General features: G+C 44.5%; 2 protein-coding genes across 3 annotated transcripts; both read left to right on the top strand.

Annotated features, from left to right (window-relative positions):
• Positions 1 to 459: 459 nt before the first annotated feature.
• Positions 460 to 9,547, top strand: nup107 (nucleoporin 107). Of its 2 annotated transcripts, none has more exons than XM_084573826.1 (27): positions 460 to 646; positions 1,421 to 1,503; positions 1,672 to 1,767; positions 2,012 to 2,106; positions 2,213 to 2,348; positions 2,443 to 2,546; positions 2,683 to 2,798; positions 3,314 to 3,359; positions 3,579 to 3,650; positions 3,771 to 3,859; positions 3,943 to 4,018; positions 4,110 to 4,223; positions 4,311 to 4,401; positions 4,488 to 4,567; positions 4,660 to 4,719; positions 6,415 to 6,560; positions 6,643 to 6,691; positions 6,778 to 6,847; positions 6,938 to 7,053; positions 7,126 to 7,315; positions 7,398 to 7,504; positions 7,639 to 7,741; positions 7,823 to 7,983; positions 8,375 to 8,500; positions 8,698 to 8,811; positions 9,033 to 9,200; positions 9,345 to 9,547. In XM_084573826.1, the coding sequence occupies exons 1-27, from the start codon at positions 639 to 641 to the stop codon at positions 9,450 to 9,452; spliced, it is 2,724 nt and encodes a 907-aa protein (XP_084429952.1). In that variant the 5' UTR covers positions 460 to 638; the 3' UTR covers positions 9,453 to 9,547. The 2 variants fall into 2 exon arrangements, with proteins under 2 accessions (XP_084429952.1, XP_084429951.1); XM_084573825.1 differs by having other exon boundaries at positions 3,314 to 3,362.
• A 605-nt stretch (positions 9,548 to 10,152) lies between these two features.
• On the top strand, positions 10,153 to 19,248 carry mdm2 (MDM2 proto-oncogene). The gene is made up of 13 exons (XM_084573827.1): positions 10,153 to 10,302; positions 12,875 to 12,914; positions 14,702 to 14,769; positions 14,856 to 14,930; positions 15,013 to 15,146; positions 15,241 to 15,290; positions 16,815 to 16,873; positions 17,016 to 17,103; positions 17,189 to 17,382; positions 17,475 to 17,612; positions 17,758 to 17,829; positions 17,923 to 18,100; positions 18,219 to 19,248. Exons 3-13 carry the CDS (start codon positions 14,719 to 14,721, stop codon positions 18,710 to 18,712), a joined length of 1,533 nt encoding a protein of 510 aa, XP_084429953.1. The 5' UTR covers positions 10,153 to 10,302; positions 12,875 to 12,914; positions 14,702 to 14,718; the 3' UTR covers positions 18,713 to 19,248.
• The last annotated feature ends 1,652 nt before the right edge of the window (positions 19,249 to 20,900 follow it).

The following is a 20,900-nucleotide window of genomic DNA, read 5'->3' as shown; positions in this document are numbered from 1 at the left end:
TAATTAACCAAAGTTCTTCAGCACATACATGGAAATTGTGGTTCGGATGTGCAAGAGAGTAATAGTCCACTTCACGTCAGAGAAGGAAAGAAACATTTCCCAGGTCAACGGTTTGTCTCAATTGCATCTCAGGTTTCACCTCTGTAGTTTCATTGTTAGAATTATAAATAAATAAATAAATAATATATATACAGTTATAGTTATTTATTGTTTTCATCATCCACAGCTAGCTGAAATGGTAGTGGGACACCAACTCCCAGAAAACCCTGCATACGTTTAGTACAAGTTTAGTACAACAGCGTCGTTACTTTACTAGATCATCGCTCGGCTGGCATTTTGTTTGTAAAATACACATTTATTGTAAAGATGCAAGACGAAAAGAAGTAGAAGGTAGGATTATAATTGTTGTTTTAAAATTAAGATCCATTTTTATCTCGGATAATGCTTTAATTTATCCCCCAGTGGCATAAATAAATATGGTTCAGTCATAGTCAGGGAGGCAGCAGCGTCCAACGAGACATCCAGTGTGCTGGAAATTCAAGAGGCGAAGAAGAGAAAGCAACACCAATAGAAGTAGTAGAAGAAGAAGAAGAATCCTGTTGAACCCCTCGTGAAGCGGGAATTGACAGCTCGCTGCCATGGACTGGTAAAATATGTCATTTCGTAACATCTGAACTTTATTCCTTTAGTTTACACATCTGCACGTTTAGTTCCGTTTGAGGCCTGAGATTTGTCAGTTTGTTATTTAGCCGAATAATCCGCTTCAGGTGGTTTTACAGCGCTAGCTGGGGCTAACGATGCTAACACCGCTTACCCTGCCGGTCATAGCCAACGCTGTTGCTAGCAGGCTAAGTGCTAGTTTGTTGACATATTAAACAGTGACTGATATTCACTCAAGTTAGTTATATTTAACTTGCTAAAGTTAAATGCTAACGACGGCAGTTAAACTATAAACAGCGGTTGTTTAGTGTTGCTAGCTAGCAGCAGCAGCAGTTAATAGCTTCAGGTGTTCAGAAGCTAGATATGAGCTTCAAAATATGATTAAACCACGTAAAAGTACATTTAAAATAAAATATATTAAATAGGACTATATAAAAGAGCCGTATTTGACTTATTTATAATTCATTTAATGTTGCTGTTTGTGCACAACACAACTGATAAACAGTGTTTTCACACACAGCAGAACAAAACAAAAGGTTTGTTGTCATATTCATATTCATTAAACATCTGTAATTATTATAAAAAAAAACTAGAGGTCCCCAGGTAAAACTACTCCTGTGAGAATAGGGCTTTTAATTAAATACAAAATAAAACTTCTGAGTAGCAAGAAATGGAAAAACACTTAAGTACTTTTAAGAAGAAGAAGTACTGGATGTTTGTATGTACTGCATTAAATATATGCGTGTCTTATCCTCCTCAGGGGTCAGACTGATCTTCCGTCTCCGGTGGTCCGAGACGACGAGGTGACGATCGCTGCCCGCAGGAGGAGGAAGAAGGTGGCCTGTATCCTTTAGCTGGATGACTGAAGTGTGTGTGTTACCGTGAGCCTCGTGTTCATCGGTTAAACCTGTTGCTAGGAAAACTAAAATCAGAGACAGGTTTTCACAGGTGTTCAGTAATTACTATCAGAACAGTCTGTGGATGTATTGTTCCTCAACCGCCCGGTCTCAGTCCCGTCGCCCGGCAGCGGCAGCCCCATCGCGTCCGCGGTAACGCCAGCCCGCTCCCTGCAGAGGAACACCCCGGCTTCACTGTTCAGACAGGCTGGTAGGACGCATGATCATCTAGTAGCATTAAAAACTACACTCACTTGACTAAACAAAAGCTCTAAACCCTCCTTCACGTCGTGTTTCTAAAGTTGAAACGGTGTCAGAAAGGTGGAGGATGTAGTTTGTGGTGCTGAGAAACGTGATGAAGCATTTAGTGCAGGACTGTTTTATTAGAATGCATTTACAAGTGTACCTAAAGAACTGGCAGAGTGTACAACCTCACGTCTCTCTGTTTCTCTCAGTGACTCCCAGAGTTCCAGATGTTTCCTCCATTTTGGCTCCGGGAGGTCGAACGCCTCGATACACTCACACCCCAAGAAATGGACTCAGCAGTGTGGTGAGAGACTCAAACTCTCTCTTAAAGAAAATCAGTAACTTGAATTAGTTATTTGCTCTAACACAACGGTGTGTGTGTGTGTGTGTGTGTGTGTGTGTGTGTCTAGAATCTGGACGACAGCGACTGGACCAACAGCATGTACCCGTCTCCCGTCTCTGACTTGGAAAACACCAGCTTCTTCAGAGACGACGTGGCCAACCTCAGCTCAGCCCTGTTAAAGGAGGACGACCCGGGAGAGGCCGGTGAGCGAAACAGACGCACCCAGGGCTGCTCTGATATCAATCCAGCTGTTAGTTTACCGTCCTGTCAACGCTGTTCTGTTCTAATGTTTCCCAGCGGCCGCCAGCCTTTTCCCAGAGTTCCTCGCATCCTTCCTGAAACACTCTTCCTCTGCGGTGTTTGAGCTGCTGGAGGATTATCAGACGCTCTGCCAGGATAAGGTGTGTTTTAGTTTGTTGCATCTGGACGGAGCCAAGCCAAACATCTGTTTTTAGTCTTTGTGCTAAGCTAACAAACTGCTAACTGTATGTGAAGTTCAGGTTAATTACTCCCTTCGTCTCCGACACCATATTTCAGGTGGACGTCCTGCAGTCCGTGGTCCTGAGGGCGGGTCAGAACAGTAAAACAGCTGGAGTCCGCTGGCTGCTGCAGCAGGAGAACTGCTCGTGGAGGCTCATCGCGTCGCTCTACAGGTACCTGTCCAACTCAGACTGTAGGAAAAATACATGTCATGACAACTCCTCAAAAGTGAAGCCAAAGCACGTGCAGGATAGGTCGTATAAGCCCCGCCCCCCTCCATGTTAGCGGATGGGACTTTGGCCAAATTAAAACAATAAAGTTTCCAAAGAAGGTTTCAGTCATTTTGGGTAGTTGATATAATACTGATGTATGCTCAAGTTTTGTTTTAGTTATTTAAAGCTATAGAAACACGATGTGACGTCATGATGATTGACAGTTGCCATTGACAACCGCTCCATGACGCTGTTCCGTAGGAAAACAAAAACGTACAGCGTGTAATCCAACATTACTTTGTAACCGGTGGAGGTAGGGCAGAGCGCAGGGTTAATTAAACGAAAACAAGATGGCGCCGCCCGTATCCCCGGGCTACGTACGTCCGTTAGACCAGTGGAGAGTGTGTCGTCTGTCTGACTGGATGTCTGCTCGTCTCTTGATTCATCACCTGTCCTGTCCTGTCTTGTCTCTGCAGGGACCGGGTCCAGTTGGCGCTGGAAGATGACATCATGACAGACATGGTTGTGAGTGACGGCTAACGTTAACATACGGGCATGCTAGCACACAGCGTTGAGTTTAAAACGAGCTACCACGCGAGATCTGATCAGCCTCTGTTTTACTGTTTAGTGCAGTTTCAGAACCACGAACAGTTGGAAATGGGGATAGATGGGGAAGTTATTATTAATTTATTTATTTCACTGCACCTCGGGGAATCTGTAAAGAAGAAGTTGTGTTTGCAGGTTCCCAGTGAGAGTGAGAAGACGGTGGTGGAGCAGCTTTTCCAGCGCGATGCCGTCATACGACAGAGTCAGGTAACGCACATGAACGCACCTGGACTGTACTTCCTGCTTCGTCCTGGCTCACCGTCTGAGCGATAAGGATTTCTTTCTTTGTCACATCCTGTGTCTATACTAAACTCCTTCGTGTTGCAGCTGGTCGTTGATTGGCTGGAGAGCATCGCCAAGGACCAGATCGGAGACTTCTCTGACAACATAGAGTACTACGCCAAAAACGTGTGCTGGTGAGTGTCCCGTCTGTGTGTTTGTAAAAAAAACTAGAATATAACTCGTTCAGGTCCTCAGCGACGTGTCCTCGTGTTTTTAGGGAGAACACACTCCATGCTCTGAAGATGAGGACGAAGAGCGGCTCAGGCTTCACCGTGCCGCTGGTGACTGAGCTGGTGAGGACTGTTCCCATGCAGATGGACAATATCCCGCCCCCACCCCATCCTTTTTTTTGTTTTATAAATACGGTTCTATGTGTTTGTCCAGGACCCAGACGCTCCTCTCCGGCAGCAGCGTCCCCTGGCTAACCTGGACCGAGAGGACGACGCCCGTCTACTGAAGAACCTGTTCACCCTGATCAGAGCTGGGATGACCGAGGAGGTAGAGGGACATCAGTTATTAGAGACTTAGAGAGTCCAGTTATCTTTGTGTAAGATGTTTGGTTTATAACGGATGTATTGTGTCCAGGCTCAAAGGCTGTGTAAACGCTGCGGTCAGGCCTGGAGAGCGGCAACTCTTGAAGGCTGGAAGCTTTACCATGATCCCAACATGACCTCAGGTAACATTTATTATCATCATCCTGCTGGTTTAAAATAAAATAAAATAAAAGTTCAACCCTACCACCTTTGCATCTTCTCTCTGCAGGCAGCATAGAGTTGCAGCCTGTTGAAGGAAACCCTCAGAGAGGAATCTGGAAAGCATGCTGCTGGAGAATGGCTGAGGAGGTACAACATCACACTGACACACAAACAGGAAAACAAATGTCGTGTTAAGTGAAGCTTCTTCAATTAAATACAATCTGCTGTGTGTGTTTCAGGAGCAGTTAAACCGATACGAGAGGGCGATCTACGCCAGCCTGAGTGGGAACCTCAAACCGGTAACGTGATGAGTTTATGTTACTGTGGGTGCAGGACGCTGGTGCTTCATCTCAGGATCTGAACTCTTTGTGTATCTGCAGAGCTAAAACTACTTTTACAATCAGGGGTACTGTTAGCTGGGAGGCTAGGAAGCTACAAAGAGCTACTCTTTACTGGGATGCTAGTAAAAACTACTGTTAGCTGGGAGACTAGGCAGAGCTACTATTAGCTGGGACGCTTGCAACAGCTACTATTAGCTGGATGGGTAGGAGGAGCTTCTTCTAGCTGGGATGCTAAAAAGCTAGGAAGAGCTACTATTACCTCTGAAGTTGGGAAGGGCTACTATTAGCTGGAATGCTAGGAAGCTAGGAAGAGCTACTATTAGCTTGGATGCTAGGAAGAACTACTGTTAGCTGGGATGCTAGGAAGCTAGGAAGAGCTACTATTAGCTTGGATGCTAGGAAGAACTACTATTAGCTGGGAGGCTAGGAAGCTAGGAAGAGCTACTATTAGCTTGGATGCTAGGAAGAGCTACTATTAGCTGGGATGCTAGGAAGCTAGGAAGAGCTACTATTAGCTTGGATGCTAGGAAGAACTACTGTTAGCTGGGATGCTAGGAAGCTAGGAAGAGCTACTATTAGCTTGGATGCTAGGAAGAACTACTATTAGCTGGGAGGCTAGGAAGCTAGGAAGAGCTACTATTAGCTTGGATGCTAGGAAGAACTACTGTTAGCTGGGATGCTAGGAAGCTAGGAAGAGCTACTATTAGCTTGGATGCTAGGAAGAACTACTGTTAGCTGGGATGCTAGGAAGCTAGGAAGAGCTACTATTAGCTTGGATGCTAGGAAGAGCTACTATTAGCTGGGACGCTAGGAAGAGCTATTATTAGCTGGGAGGCTAGGAAGCTAGGAAGAGCTACTATTAGCTGGGACGCTAGGAAGAGCTACTATTAGCTTGGAGGCTAGGAAGCTATGAAGAGCTACTATTAGCTGGGACGCTAGGAAGAGCTACTATTAGCTGGGACGCTAGGAAGTGCTATTATTAGCTGGGAGGCTAGGAAGAGCTACTATTAGCTGGGATGCTAGGAAGCTAGGAAGTGCTATTATTAGCTGGGAGGCTAGGAAGAGCTACTATTAGCTGGGACGCTAGGAAGCTAGGAAGTGCTATTATTAGCTGGGAGGCTAGGAAGCTAGGAAGAGCTATTATTAGCTGAGAGGCTAGGGAGCTAGGAAGAGCTACTATTAGCTGAGAGGCTAGGAAGAGCTACTATTAGCTGAGAGGCTAGGAAGCTAAGAAGAGCTGCTATTAGCTGGGACGCTAGGAAGCTAGGAAGAGCTACTATTAGCTGGGACGCTAGGAAGCTAGGAAGAGCTACTATTAGCTGGGATGCTAGGAAGAGCTACTATTAGCTGGGATGCTAGGAAGCTAGGAAGAGCTACAAACCATCATACTGTCCTCTCCTGAATCAGCTGATCAGTCGGTCTACACTCTATTCATAAGAGATCATCCTGGTATAATGAAAATATATTTAGAGATCCAGCTTTAAGTGCCTGTGTTCACACCTGGTATTAATTAAAATGTGGCTTGTTGTTATAAATGTTATCGACTTAGATTATAACTTGAACCCTGTAAACTGTGTCCGACCGTCAGCTGGTCACGTCGCTCTGATCCGTCCTCTGATACGAGGTCATGTGTGTGTCTGTGTGTCCCATCAGCTGCTGTCGGTGTGTGAGTCGTGGGAGGACTGTGTGTGGGCGTACTTCAGAGTGATGGTCGACTCACTGGTGGAAAAGGACCTGATGTCGTCGGGCATGGCCCACCAGGAAGTGGAGACACTGCCACGGGAATATCTGGAGGCCAAGTAAGACAGAAGATGACTGAAGCTGATTTAAATGTTGTGACTAGAGGAAGTAAAAGCACCGTCTGTCTGTCTGTCTCCTCAGCTGGACCATGGAGAAGGTGTTTGAGGAACTTCAAGCCTCAGAGTCAAAGGTTGAAACTCTCACTACTCCCACCTGAATGTGATTAATTAAATATTGTAAAGCTTAAACTAAATAAACCTTCCTTCCTTTGAGCAGAGGGTGCTGGAGGAGACTAAAGAACACTACCACATCATCCAGAAGTTCATCATCCTGGGAGACCTGGACGGTAACGAAGCATCACGGTCCATCCTTGATTATCATCTGGTGACGTCTCCAGACGACTGGTAACCTTTAACCTCGTCTGTGTGTCGAGCAGGTCTGCTGGAGGAGTTTTCCGATTGGCTGACGGCCTCCAAGCCCCTCCCCTCTCACCTGCTGCGTTTCATGACTCACCTGGTGTTGTTTTTCCGCTCCATGGGTTTGGCGTTGAAGGTAAAGTGTAAATAAAAGCTGTCTCGGCTGTAGTTTGAGTCCGTGGAGGTGTTAACGCGTCTCTTTCTCCAGGAGGAGGCGTGCGTCGACGTCCTGAAGGCCTACATCTCCCTCCTGATCCGGGATCAGCAGACGAACCTGGTGGCGAGCTACGTCGGGCAGCTGCCGGCCGAGCTCGCCACCGCCCAGTACGCCATCTTCTTGGAGACCGTGACCCAGCCGGAGCTCCGCCCCCTCTGCCTGCAGCTCGCCACCAAATCAGGTGAGACGGAGGATCGGGTACGAGCTGATACGACAAACATTATTACTGAGAGATGGCTGACGTTTGTTTGTTTGTTTTATAGGTCTGGATGTTTCTGCCATAACTAAGCTGGTGGTGGAGACGGTGAGAGAGAGAGACGACCCCGAGTTTACGCATCACAACCAGACGTTAGAGACGGGAACGACGAAGGTGAAAACAAAAAACCGATGACTATCCGTTCTCTTTCTCGCCTCTTAAACAAATTAAAGTTTATGGATTTAGGATTTGGTGGTAGGAACAAAAACGGTGGACGCTCTCTTCTCATGTGTGACGTTCTCTGACAGGAGGACCAAAGGAAGATCGATGTGATCGACTGGCTGCTGTTTGACCCCGCCCATCGCGCAGAGGCCCTGAAGCAGTCCAACGCCATCATGAGGAAGTTCCTGGGTATTTATTTATTTATTTATTTATTCACTTATTCTCTCCGTGCGTCGCTGCCTACACGTTTTTTCTCTCGTTCGCCCTCAGCTCTGCAGAGACACGACGCTGCCAAGACGGTGTTCTCCAAAGTCCCGGAGGATTCGATGAGGGAGATCTACTGCCAGTGGTCGGGGGTCGGTCAGACCACGCCCCTCCCTGCAGAGGACGAGAACGCCATCAGAGAACACCTGTGCATCAGAGCCTACCTGGTGCGTTCATGTTGTTAAATAAATCACGCAACAAGGCCAGAGAAGGTTTCATTTTAGCTCGAATGGAGAAGTTTTGGAACAGTTAATTACAAATATACTCTTGTTATATTCACCAGAAAGTCCTTCTCCTGAGCTTTCACCTTAACCCAGACCCCTCTTTAGCTTTTCAAACCATCTATGGTCTAAATCTACAAGCAGACTTCACTCTAGACGTCCAATCAGAGACATTTTGCAGCGACTCTTAATCTGAGCGCCATGGAGTTTACTCACAGAATCGGTTCCAAAACAAATCCAACTTTTTCTGGGTGGGGTCATAGTTTGTACGTCCTTCTGGTCTAGCAGTAGTTCTTGTGGGTTATTGATATGAACGTGTCCTTACCTGGTCCAACAGGAAGCCCACGAGGCCTTCACTGACTGGTTCAGCCACAGCAGCTCTGCGCCCCAGAAGCCGGCGCCCGTCCCCGAAGCCAAATTCACAGAGAGGGTGGCCAACGAGATGAGAGAGAAGGAGTACCAGGTACGACAAGACTGCTGGCTCAACATCCTGCGTCCTAAATACAAAGTCAAGAAGAAGAAAACTTTACATACTGAGATATGAAAGAATAAAGCACAACTCTAGCAGTGTTAGCCTTTAGCATTCATGTTAACTTACGTGCTAACATGTTAGCGTCAGTGACTGTTCCGGTATCAGTAACCTGACGTTGTCGTTATCAGACGTCTCTGCTGGCGTGGTCGACTCGTCTGGACGTCCTGACTGAAGACGTGAAGGAGAGAATCTACAACGTGCTGCTGTTCGTAGACGGAGGATGGATGGTCGACAACAGACAGGTGAGCGTTTTATCACCACGGGAACGCCTGAGGTTTAAAGTCTTTTTCGGTGTGATTTGTTTAAAAAGCAAAAACATTCTAAACAAGTAAATTCATCTTTCGTCCTTTAATCTATGAAACTAGAACGAGAACTAAAGGAGAAACCAGTGGTTGAAGAAGTTGTTTCCATCAGTTGATGATTTCAGTTTTCTACTCTCTTACTCGATGGGTTTCTGTTCCAGGACTCGGAGCAGGACTCAGAGCGCAGCCACCAGATGGCGGCGTTGCGCGGCCTGTGTCTGCCTCGCCTCTGCTTCCTGCTGCTCAGCGTCCTGCAGAGCTCCTCCAGACACCAGGAGGCGCTGCGACTAGCCGACATCATCTCGTCTGACCAGCACCGCTTGTACCAGGTAACCTGAAAACCTTCGTAGATGCTCAAAAAAGCTGTTTTCACCGACGTTTTAACCATGATTGCTGCGCTGTAGTAGAAAAGCACATTATTAAAATTAAAAACGTGCAAAAGGAAAAAGGTTTGTCTCCTTGTCCATTTTCAGGTGTTCTCTAAAGAGGAGCTGAGGAGGTTTCTGCTGAAGCTGAGGGAGTCGTCTCTCTCTCTGTTGGACCGAGGCCTCGACCCCTTGGGCTACGAGTTACAGCCGTGAGCGCGCTAGCGTTTGAATCACTGCTGGTTTTGTTTTTTTTGTTTTTTTTTTCAGAATGTGTTTTTGCAAAATTAAAGTCTGTGTTTCCTGTAGTGGCTTAGTGTGTGTGTGTTTTATTTGAAACAAGTCAGAATAGAGAACACAAGATGGAGGTTCCACAGCCATTAGATGTGCTTGACTGGAAATCATTGTTAATGTGTAATTAAAAAAAACACATTAACTTCTGAGCTGGGCAATCCAACCACAAGTGACCAGCTCCATTTTTTAAACAACAGTCACAGACAATGTACTCATATTAAATACTTTATATGTTTTTTCTAACTTTGTTTTATTTCTTCTTGAGTTAGTTAACAACCATGATAATGAGTCATATGCCAGCTGAAACATTTTATTTGTAAGAATTCAGCTTCTTACCTAATACAGAAGCTTTTCCCACATGTTTTGCATGAACAAACTTAGACTTTATTCATCCACAAGTAACTGCTTGGTTACAGTAACTCAGCTGCACATGAAAAACATTCTTAAGACCCACAAGTAAAAATAAAAAAATAAAATATGAACAAATGTACAAGAAATATAGTAATATATTAATTTATCAATCATTTTAACCTGCGGGGGGCAGTAAACACGCAGAGTAGCATCAAAACTACCACAAATTCCAGTAGAAGAAGAAGAGCTGGCGGTTTACTACTATTGGCCGCTAGGGGCGCCACCCGAAGAAGAACTCCACCAGTAGCGAGGGAACGATAAACAGAGTTACGAGAGACCGAGTTTTAGTTCTTTAACTGCCCTTTAAACTGGCGGATAACCACCGCTGAAGGATTATATTTAATCGCCAGTGAACGAAAAGGTGCGTAAACAATTGTGAAACTCACTAGAGTTTAACTGCAACCGAGGCTGAAGCGCAAGTTAGCATGTGGTTAGCATTGTGCTAGCAGGCCGCGGGAGCCGCGGAGTTTCCTGATTTCGTGTGACCTGGAGCGAGTGGCGATAACGCGCGGGCAGTTTTTGTTCGCTGGGGGTAAATAAGAAAGCCTCGTAGGTTTATTTAAGTTTTGTAAAATACGCAGATTTACCGTTGACTTTTACATTTAATTTGTAGCAACTGTGATTAATGGTTTTGTGTTTATTTATTTAGGTGAAGTTAAATGCTAACTTTGTTTTTAGCTTTTTGGCTAATGCGCGAGAGTAACAACAAAACGTTTGTTATGCACGTTAGCTAATTTGTCGCTGCTTTATTGTCAAGAGATTTGCATGATATTTAAATTCATAATTTGTTTAGCGCGGGTGATTAGAATAGCAAGGGAAGGAAAATTGGCATTAAATTATAGTTAAGTATTAGCATTAGCATTAGCAAACCGACGTGTGCAACCAATAGAGCTTCAGTCTCTGCTACAAACGAGGTGTCAGTTGGTCTCTGAGATGTTTAACTCTTTGCTCATAATTCTGCACCGATAGGGGTGTGTGTGTGTGTGTGTGTGTGTGTGTGTGAGAGAGAGAGAGAGTGCAGGGCATGTATGAATAGATGATGAAATGGTTAAACCGTCGCTCTGTTTGTGGAGCAGAGGAAGAGAGAGAGAGAGATAGCGGGACAAGCCCGGGCATATTTCCCTACATGTGAGTGTTGTCGTCCAGCAGCTGACTCATGCAGACTGTTCGTTTCTTTCGTCCTGTACAGTCTCACTCTGTCCGATCATCCAGACCACTGTAGCTTTATTTTTAGCCTGGACATTGCTGTGCACATTCTTTATGTAATTAAATTGACTTTAAAGTGATTTGCACTCAACAAACATAAAAAAACAAAAAGATGCAAATGAGGAATTACATGTAAATAGTTTACTTCTAATTAATTATATCAATCACATTTGCACAGTTACAAGTTTGAATATGATCAAAGTCAGTTTTCTTGCTTGTTAATTGCATTAAAAGAAAATATCAGTTCAGATTTTAGTCTGTTTTGATGTTTTGCTGCTGTCACTGAATCAGTTGACCCCACAGTGTCACGGTCAGGACGTCCTGTTCCATCACTGGTCGTCCTGATCATGATCAGCTGCTGTTGGGATGTCACGGGATGTAGCTCCACGCTGAGGTGATGGCTGCAGCAAATGGTCAATTAATCAGTTAACCCATAAATAATAAACTTTTAATCTAATTTAAACACGATATCTATAAATGAAAAACACATTCAAAGCTTAAAAAAAAAAATGTCTGTAATTATCATTCATAGTGTTAAGAATGATTTAATGTCAGAAGAACATGGACGTCATCGCTGAAATTAATACCACGTCCGTAGGTTTACTTTTTGTTATTTTCAGTTTGATTTTAGACTCTAAAACTTTATTTCATTTTAAATTTAAAAGTAAATTTACCCTTTGTCCTTTTTAATATATGAAAAAAAAAATAAAACAAAGTGAACTAAATGAGAAAACAGTCGTTATTGTAGATTTAAAATGAAGTGATTTGATTTCAAATCTTTTCTTTTGATCTAAACGAAGCACGGATGCAACTCTGGAACAATATTCAGATGTAATTTTAGTAGCTTATAAAGTAGAATATAACTTTTTATAAGTTTTTCAGGGTTTTCCCCAAATAAACATCACGAAACATGGAAACTTAGCGCGGAACTTGCCCTGGCCTGTTTTAAAGATCCGTTAGAGCGACTGCTTCTGGTTTCACTGAAGGAAAATACAGCTGTTTTATTTTATTTTTAAAAATCACATTGGTAGAAAGACAATTTAATCTAATATTAACTTTTTTTTTTCATCAGAAATATTGTTTTTGGGTTTAAAAATCAAAATCAAATAACAGTTATGTTTTGTTTCTAGTTTTAAAAGCAAACCCAAAAAAACAAAGCACATCCATCATAACATATCATATAAATAATATAAACTTATCAATAGGAAGAATTTAACAAGTCACCTAAATCTTGCACTAAGCCTCCAGATTTAGATTTGCATGTAGCCAAGGACGGCGCACAAGACGAGGAAAAGCAAACATTAAATAAATCCAGAAATAGTTCTGCATGAGTAGAAACTGTTCTTGAGTCTGTTTGTGTGGTTTCCTGGAGACACTTGTGACTATTTATTTCATCGGGTCTGCGGCTGGTTACCAGACGTGGTTAATGTGGTTACCTCACTTGGACTTGTGATGAGTCATCGTAGACTAGTCTCGGCATGTCTCCACACACAGCCATGAGCCAATCAGCTGGTCCTGTCAGTTTCAACATGAAGCTGCTGCTGCTGCTGACTCAGCCCTGAGCCGTCATGTTTAGGCCCTGATAGGCCCCTGATAGGCCCCGGCTAGGCTAGGCCCAGTCATCTAGTCTGGTCTAGTCCTGACATGTCTCAGCTGCTGTATAAGAGGCTGCTCCGCCGCTCGCCTCCTCTCTAACTACTGCACTTTATCTGCTCTGACTTGCACAGGATGGACAGCTGAACGTGGATTCATTCTCTGTAAATACTGGTAAGAACTTTATTTATATTCACACCTGAATAATACAGTGATAAATAACTACATTAAATATATGTTTAAGCTTCTAGGACTGTGTTTATTCATTTATCTGAATGTTTTAGACCCTGACAGCATCTTATTAGTGTGTGTTGAGTATTTTCAAAGAGAAATTACAAACTTTTAGTGGTTAGAACTTCTTAAATATTACCATCAGTTAACTTCATAGAGATTTGGTTTTCATTTTGGGAGGCTGTGGTTTGTAGTACTATTGAATTGTCTTGTATTTAGGCTAAATACCAGAAACACTTGAGTGTTTAATTCAGTCCAGTTTAATTCCAACATAAACTGAACATTAAAACAGTCATGAAGGAGGATTTTAGTGCAGGACTGCTGTATTAGAATACGTTCATCAGTGTACCTAATAAACTGGCAGGTGAGCTTTAACCAGGACGACTAATAAAATGATATTTCTGACCTTTTGCATACAGTTAAGTGTAAATAAAGTTAATCCTGTGTTCCTGATGAAGCTACAGAGACAGAAGGTGTTTTAATTCAGATGTGACTCACAGAGAAATGAGAGTTAAACTAAATAATCAGCTCTGGTTTAATTCAATTCAATTCAATTCAATTTTATCAATACAATTCGTCTCAAGACGCTTTACAAAAACCCGGCCTGAAACCCCCAGAGCAGCCTGAAGGCAACGGTGGCAGGAAAAACTCCCTTTTAACAGGAAGAAACCTCGAGCAGAACCAGAACCAGAACCAGCTCATATGGAGGGACCCATCTGCCTAAGGCCAGCCGGGTACAGACAGAAGAAAGAGAGAAGAGAACAGCAAGATAAACATACATCTGTCATAGATACACATATCTGACTAAAGTGTACATGTGGAATCTTATGATACAAACTGATGATGTTACATGACAGTTTGAAAATGTAAGAGGAATCATAGGCAGGCTGGAGAATTGTTCATTCAGGTAGGAGTGGATAACTGCAGGATTCCATGAAGACTGGGCAGGCTGATGAGACCACGACAACAGATGTAGTATAGAGCTCCACAGGAAACACACCACTCCAGGCCAAAGATACTCACAAGAAGAGGGGGGAAGGGGGGAAGAGGGGAGGGACACACAGCAGTAAACATTCTACATAGTAATAGCACAGAATTGTATGACTAGTAGTAGATAGGAAATTAGAGGACAAGAGCTCTGTGCCAGAGAAAAGAAAGTGGAGGATGAGAGAGAGGAGAGAGAAGAAAGAAGGAGGACATGTGTTTGGTGCATCGTCCCCCAGCAGCCTAGGCCTATAGCAGCATAACTAAGGGATGGTTTAGTCCAGCCCTAACTATAAGCTTGATCAAAAAGGAAAGTCTTAAGCCTGACCTTAAAAATAGAGAGAGTGTCTGCCTCCCGAACCCAAACTGGGAGCTGGTTCCACAGGAGAGGAGCCTGATAGCTAAAAGCTCTACCTCCCATTCTACTTTTTGAAATTCTAGGAACCACAAGTAGGCCTGCACTTTCAGACCGAAGTGATCTGCTGGGATGATATGGTACAATGAGGTCTTTAAGATACGATGGAGCTAGGCCTAATCAATAATAACAAGAAAAAGCAATGAAGTACTTTTTTTAATTTCATACTGCCTCATGCTACTGGAGTCTAAATATTCAGCAGTCAGAGCTCAGTGTGAACACAGAGGAACAGAAGTGTTGTTAAAAATAACTGGGTCACATGACCAGTGGACCGTCTCACATTGATCTTATTAACCGTCTCTATAATGAGCTGCTTTGTGTTTGTGAACAGGATCATTCAGCGTCAACATGTCCGCTGACAACGCGCTCAACCCCGACACCGCCGACGACAACAAACTGGTGAGACACGCTGCTAGCTTTACTAGCTGCTAGCTAGCTAGCTAACTGCTAACCGTGTGTGTGTGTGTGTGTGTGTTCTCCTTCAGGTCAGACCAAAGCTAGAGTTCTGTTCTTTGCTGCAACACGCCGGAGCCACTAAAGATGTTTTCACCATGAAGGAGGTACGACACACTTTAGAGTCTTTGAGTCGCGAGGTTGATGCGGGATTGGTGCGGGAAGCTGATTGGTTTGTCGCCCCTGCAGGTGATGTTCTACCTGGGCCAGTACATCATGCAGAAGCAGCTGTACGACCAGAAGCAGCAGCACATCGTCCACTGCGCCCAGGACGCACTGGGACGGGTCCTGGGCCTCGACAGCTTCTCTGTTAAAGAGCCACGGTGAGTCAGAGGAGAAGGAGGAGGAGGAACCACGGTGGACGAGCGTCTCTAAGAGTCTGAAGGGATCTAAATAAGGTTCCCTGTTGTGTTTCAGAGTTCTGTTTGCAATGATCACCAAGAACCTGGTAGCTGTGAAGAGTCAAGGTAGGACAACTCATCTCTTTAGTCTTTCTGGGCCACAGGCAGGTGTCATATTTATCTTCAGAGCTTCATTTATAACTAGACTTAGACTTTAATCATGGTTTTTCAGTTTGTAGCTCTTCTAGCTTCTTAACAAAACCCGTCTACAGCCCCCTGAAGAGTCATGTCCTCTCAGGTGTACAAGGTTCCTACCTGCTGGCTGTAGTCTGGCTGTGGTGCGTTCAAGTGCAGTTAGTTCAGTTCAGTCAGCCTTCATTGATGCTGGCTCTTCTCTGCACATGAACCGGTTTAGTTGTTGCTCTTTAAAGGGGAAATGAAGCAATGAGAACTGTGATCATTTTTTGGTTGCTTTTTCATTTTTGGAAATACATGGATTTTCACTAAAGCTGAAATTCAAGTAGTTTCACTGGAAAATGACATGTAGATAACGACTTACGCCACTAGGGCGCGGCCATGTTTTAAAAACATACGTCATCAGAATGGTTAGCGTTTGTTTTAGCCATTAGCTTCCTACTAGCTTTGTCGCTAACTGTCAAATAAACATGGCAGATCTTGGGAAAAAAAACAGAGGGGTCATTTTGTATTGCCCCTGGCTGTTCAAACGAATTCTATCGGGTAAAAGAGAGCAGTAAATTAGTTCATTTTCACGTTATTCCAGTCAAAAAGCCTAAACTGCTCCAAAGATGGTTAGCTGCACTGAAACTGAAACGCCTCCGTCACGTTTATTTATATAGCACACTTAAACGCAATGTAATTGACCCAAGGTGCTCACAGAAATAAAATTTATACAGTAATAAAAACAAAAATATAAATGACAAAAAATAAAATAAATAAAACATAAAAGGACAGAGAGTATGTAGCGACCACTTTACAGAGTCTGATTACGTCGAAGAGGGAGCTTTTGATGAAGATGGGAGATTTGTTCGCCGTCCCACCAATCGCCTGAAGCCAGATGCTGTGCCAACAATTTTTAATTTTAGTGGCTATAGTGCTGGAGACACGGACAGACCTGTCAAATCGGACCCGTCAGGCGCTGCTATGCGCAGAGACAGAGCGCAGAAACGAGCTTGCTCGGCAGAGGAACGAGAGGATCTGTGGGGGGCACTAAAACTCCCACTGCTCTAACAGGCTCAAAGGCATAGGCAATTGGATCCTGCCCTCATTGGTGGGTCTGTCCCATTCGTCCATTTCCATTTTGTTTTCCATTTGAGGCAGTAAGCTAACTGTGAGGCTACGACAGCCGCTATGTAAACAACACAGAGTGTAGCACCAACCATTCTCGTGACGTCATCATTTTCGGAAAACAAAGATGGCGGCGCACAGGCTGAATTAATGCAACTTGTTTGTGCTTTTTTCTGAATAACGGGTCATATTTCCGACTTTATTTGTATTTATGGTTTATTTAAATATTTAACTAGTGCTATAGACATCTGTTTTATTTGACTGCTTCATTTCCACTTTAAAGTCGACTTCCTGTGTGAAGAAATGAAAAGTTTTCAAACACATAAACACTTCTCTTCTTCTCAGAGTCGACTACGGACTTGAGCCAAACACAAAGCAGCAGCCAGACGGACAGAGGGACAGAGGTAAGACACACACCTGTCCAGCAGCTGTTTAATATGAACATGTAGGACGAGTTGAGCCACAGGGAAGATGATGAATTAAAGCGTTTACAGAGATGCCGCTGGTTGAGTTGTCCTCTAAGTTTAGGAGCGTTTGTGTTTTTAGGAGGCGGACACAGAAAGTCGCTCTTCGTCACCAGACAGGAGAAGAGGGAGGAGGAGGAGGAGGAGGAGCCGCAGGAGCAGCGACCCAGGTGTGTTTCTAATCTGAGGCGCCGCCTTGAAGCTCGTAAAACAAAACCCGTGTGATTTTAAACTCCGCCCACGTGGTCTGTGCAGGACCCTCTCACAGGACAGAGGAGGAGGAGGAGGAGGAGGAGGACGACGAGGAGGAGGAAGGAGACGGGAGGAAGAGGCGGAGGTCTGACAGCTACTCCCTCACGTTTGACGAGAGCTTGTCGTGGTGCGTGATCGGGGGACTGGGGAGCGTGCGGGACAGACACAGCAGCCAATCATCGGACTCCCACAGCACGGTGAGCAGGACACACGGTCGCCAGGACACACACGCAGCTCTGTACTCTGTTCATGTGGTTTATAACGGGGACCCTCTGGTCTGGCTTCTTAGTCCGGGAGGTCGGAGGTCACGGTCGCGGCTTCGGACTCCAGCAGCGAGAGCGACAACTTCAGCGTGGAGTTCGAGGTGGAGTCGGTCGATTCAGACGATTACAACGAAGACGACGCGTCTCTGTCTGCGGACGACCAGGTGAAGAAGACATCTGGAATTTATCAACACTGACATCATCTATATACTTTTAATCATTTATACTTTATAGCTTAATTCATATATGGCCTATAAACAGATTAATTAAATCCTCAGACGTTTGTCTAATCTAACGTCCTGTGTCCAGGTTTATGAGGTGACAATCTTTGAGGCAGATGACGAAGACTCCTTTGATGAAGACACAGAGATCACTGAGGCTGTGAGTCTGATCATCCATCTGTAACTCTCTCTCTCTCTCTCTTTCTTGTCGTTCACCTCTGACCGTGTGTGTCCTCTCTCTCTCTCTCCTCAGGATTACTGGCGCTGTGTGAAGTGTGACGAGCTCAATCCTCCTCTTCCCAGAAACTGTCTCCGCTGCTGGACTCTGCGCCAGGATTGGCTGCCCGAGGTGCCACCTGACTCCGCCTCCCCTGGTCCCAAAACCCTGCCTCCGAAGCCGAGCAGCCAATCAGAAGCCAAAGAAGCCCCAGGTGACTTTTAGTTTCATCTCTACAGAATCTTATAGGAGGAGGAGGAGGTGTTGATAGAGTAGAAGAAGATGTCTCCTCGTCTCCGTCCACGTGTTGCTCATGCTTGTGTCTCCTTCAGGTCCTGATGTCGAGGAGAATGAAGGCGTTGACGTTCCAGACGGGAAAAGAGCAAAAACTCCTCCTCTCAGTCAGTCTCAGTCTCAGTGTCTGTCCGACTCGTCTGCTCTCGACTCCCAGGACCTCTTCACCTCATCTCAGCCCTCGTCGTCCTCGCTGTCCCAGGAGAAGCTCTGGACTCAGGACTCCCAGCCTTCCTCCTCTTCCTCCATCGACTCCCAGGAGCTGGTCCCGTCTTCCTCGGCCGCCGCCGCCGCCCCGACGCCTCCCCCCGAGCTGGAGCGCAGCGTGTCGGCCGAGTGGCGTCTGCCGGACTCGTGCCTGGACCCCTGTCTCATCTGTCAGTCCCGGCCCAAGAACGGCTGCATCGTCCACGGCCGAACGGGACATCTGATGTCCTGCTACGTCTGCGCCAGGAAGCTGAAGAAGAGGAACAAGCTGTGCCCCGTGTGCCGGCTCCCCATCCAGTCCGTCGTCCTCACCTACCTCAGCTGAGACACTCCCACCTGTCCTTCACCTCTGTCGTTCTGCCTCAGCTGAACCTTTAAAAGGAATCGATCCGTTTCATGTTTAGCTTAGCTTAGCTTAGCTTAGCTTAGCTTAGCACAAAGACTAGAAGCTGAGGGATCTGTTAGCCGACCTTTAAACAGCGCCGTCTGCCTCTGAGACGGTCGGTTCCTTCAACTGGAAGTTTCCTAGAAAAGAAAAAACTCAACATTCATTTTAATTCATAATTAATTTATTATTGGAAAATTAATTTGACACGTTAAAGTGTCTGTGTGCTCACTGAAAGATTTAAACACATGATTTGTGCCACATTACTTTTTTCCTTCCAGGGAATTTCCTAAAGATTTAAAGGATTAGCAAGATGATATTTTCTGTAAAAAAACTAATAATAATAATAATAAAGCATCAGAAAACATCTTTATTTATTATTTAGTCATTTATTTAAGATCTTTTTCTAAGAGCGTCGTAAATAAGATCAATCTGTGGAAGATTTCTAACGTTTCTGAATAAAGTTTAACGTCTCATTGTGAGTCTGTTGCTTTTTTTTGAATTGAATAAAACCTTGTCTCTGGTTTCTGGTCTGTGTTAAACCTTGATTTGGACTACACATCCCATAATGCTTCGGGAACATAAACAGGAACTATGTTGCCATAGAATCAGTGAGTTCTAATACATGTTGTTTAGCTGCGGCCTGTTTTAATGTGACACTGAGGGAATCTGGTCTAATGGTGTAAATTATTAATAAAATAAAGAGAAAGATGAAAAACATGGACTCACAGTTAAGACTGAAAGAAACAGCTCCTCCACTCAGCGTCTGGCTCCCTCTGCTGGATCTGCTGGACATCACCGCTGTGTTCCTGTTGAAAAAGAATTAATGAACAAACATCTTTCTTTTCTAGTGTGTGTAAGGTGCAGACGTTTAAAGTTTTTCATCACAAACAAAGCAAGCGATTAATAAAAATATGAAGTGACTACCTGTGAGTCTGAACGCAGAGTTCTGCACAGCCGTCAGGAGTTTAATGTCTCTTCTGTAGACGCTGCGTGTCCTCACTTCAGGCCGTCTGACGTCCATCTTCAGCTCTGCTGCCTCCAACTCGTCCTCTAAACTAGACTCTGTCCTCTCTTGGTACGCCGTCATACGCTTTCTCTTTCATCTACTCCTCCTCAAGGCAAATACTTCGTCTGTAGTTCTCTTTCTCTGCATGAAACCAGACTACAGCTCACACATAAATTCTCACTTCTCCCCGTAGCCTAGCTTCCACTACTCCTTTCCACATCTCCAATGTTTGGCTGACACCGCTGTAGTCTCCATAACTCTGCACATCACCCTTGTTCTTGAAAATCTGAACAAAATACCCCTCCTCAGGCTCATCCTCTCACTCTTCAAGATCTTGTTAAAAACTCCACTTCCATGTCTCCTAGACACTAGCATACCTCCACAGGTTTGTCATCAGGACAAACCACCTTCGCACTCTTCATCCTCTTCAGTGCCATCCTAACTTCACCCTTAGTTAATTTTTCTACCTCCTCTTCAAATCCTTCTCACCTTCCTTACTGTCCCATCATCTCATACATGTCCTCATATGCCTCATATTTATCTAGAAGCACCCCCCCGACCTCCTAGAGCCTGTCTCAACTCCTTCCTAAAAACCACACTTCCTTTTTCATCTTCCACCACTTAGTCATCTGCTCTGCCTTTGCTCTCTCTGTGATCCCACACACCACCACCTAGCTACTCTCTCTCCTTCAGATTACACCTTCTCCACAGGATATAATCCACCTGTGTGCTCCTGCCTCCTCTCTCAGAGACACAATACCAAATTCAGTTTAGCTAGCTACACACACACTACATAGCCTGTAGTAGCTAAGGCTAGTTACAAAAACACTTAATTTTGTGTAATCAGCACAAAATAAACTAGTTACAATAATGAATTAATACCAAACTAACCCGTTTATGCCACTTTACCTGTTGCCGACATTGTCTCTTCTGACTAAATGCTAGGCTAATGTCGGTTAAGCTAGCTAGCTGTTAGCTTGATCACGTTAGCCTCTTCTTAAGAGGCTCTTAATAACTTACTGATGTGTATCGTGGACAACTCAGTCATTAAATCCCACCCAGAGGCTGCTGAGATGTTAAAATGAATTAATAAAATGAATCGGAGAAACTTACCACAGA

Source organism: Chelon labrosus (assembly GCF_963514085.1).
Source record: "Chelon labrosus genome assembly, chromosome: 23".
NCBI classification, from domain to species: Eukaryota; Metazoa; Chordata; class Actinopteri; order Mugiliformes; family Mugilidae; genus Chelon; species Chelon labrosus.
This window is presented reverse-complemented; position numbering and strand designations above follow the sequence as displayed.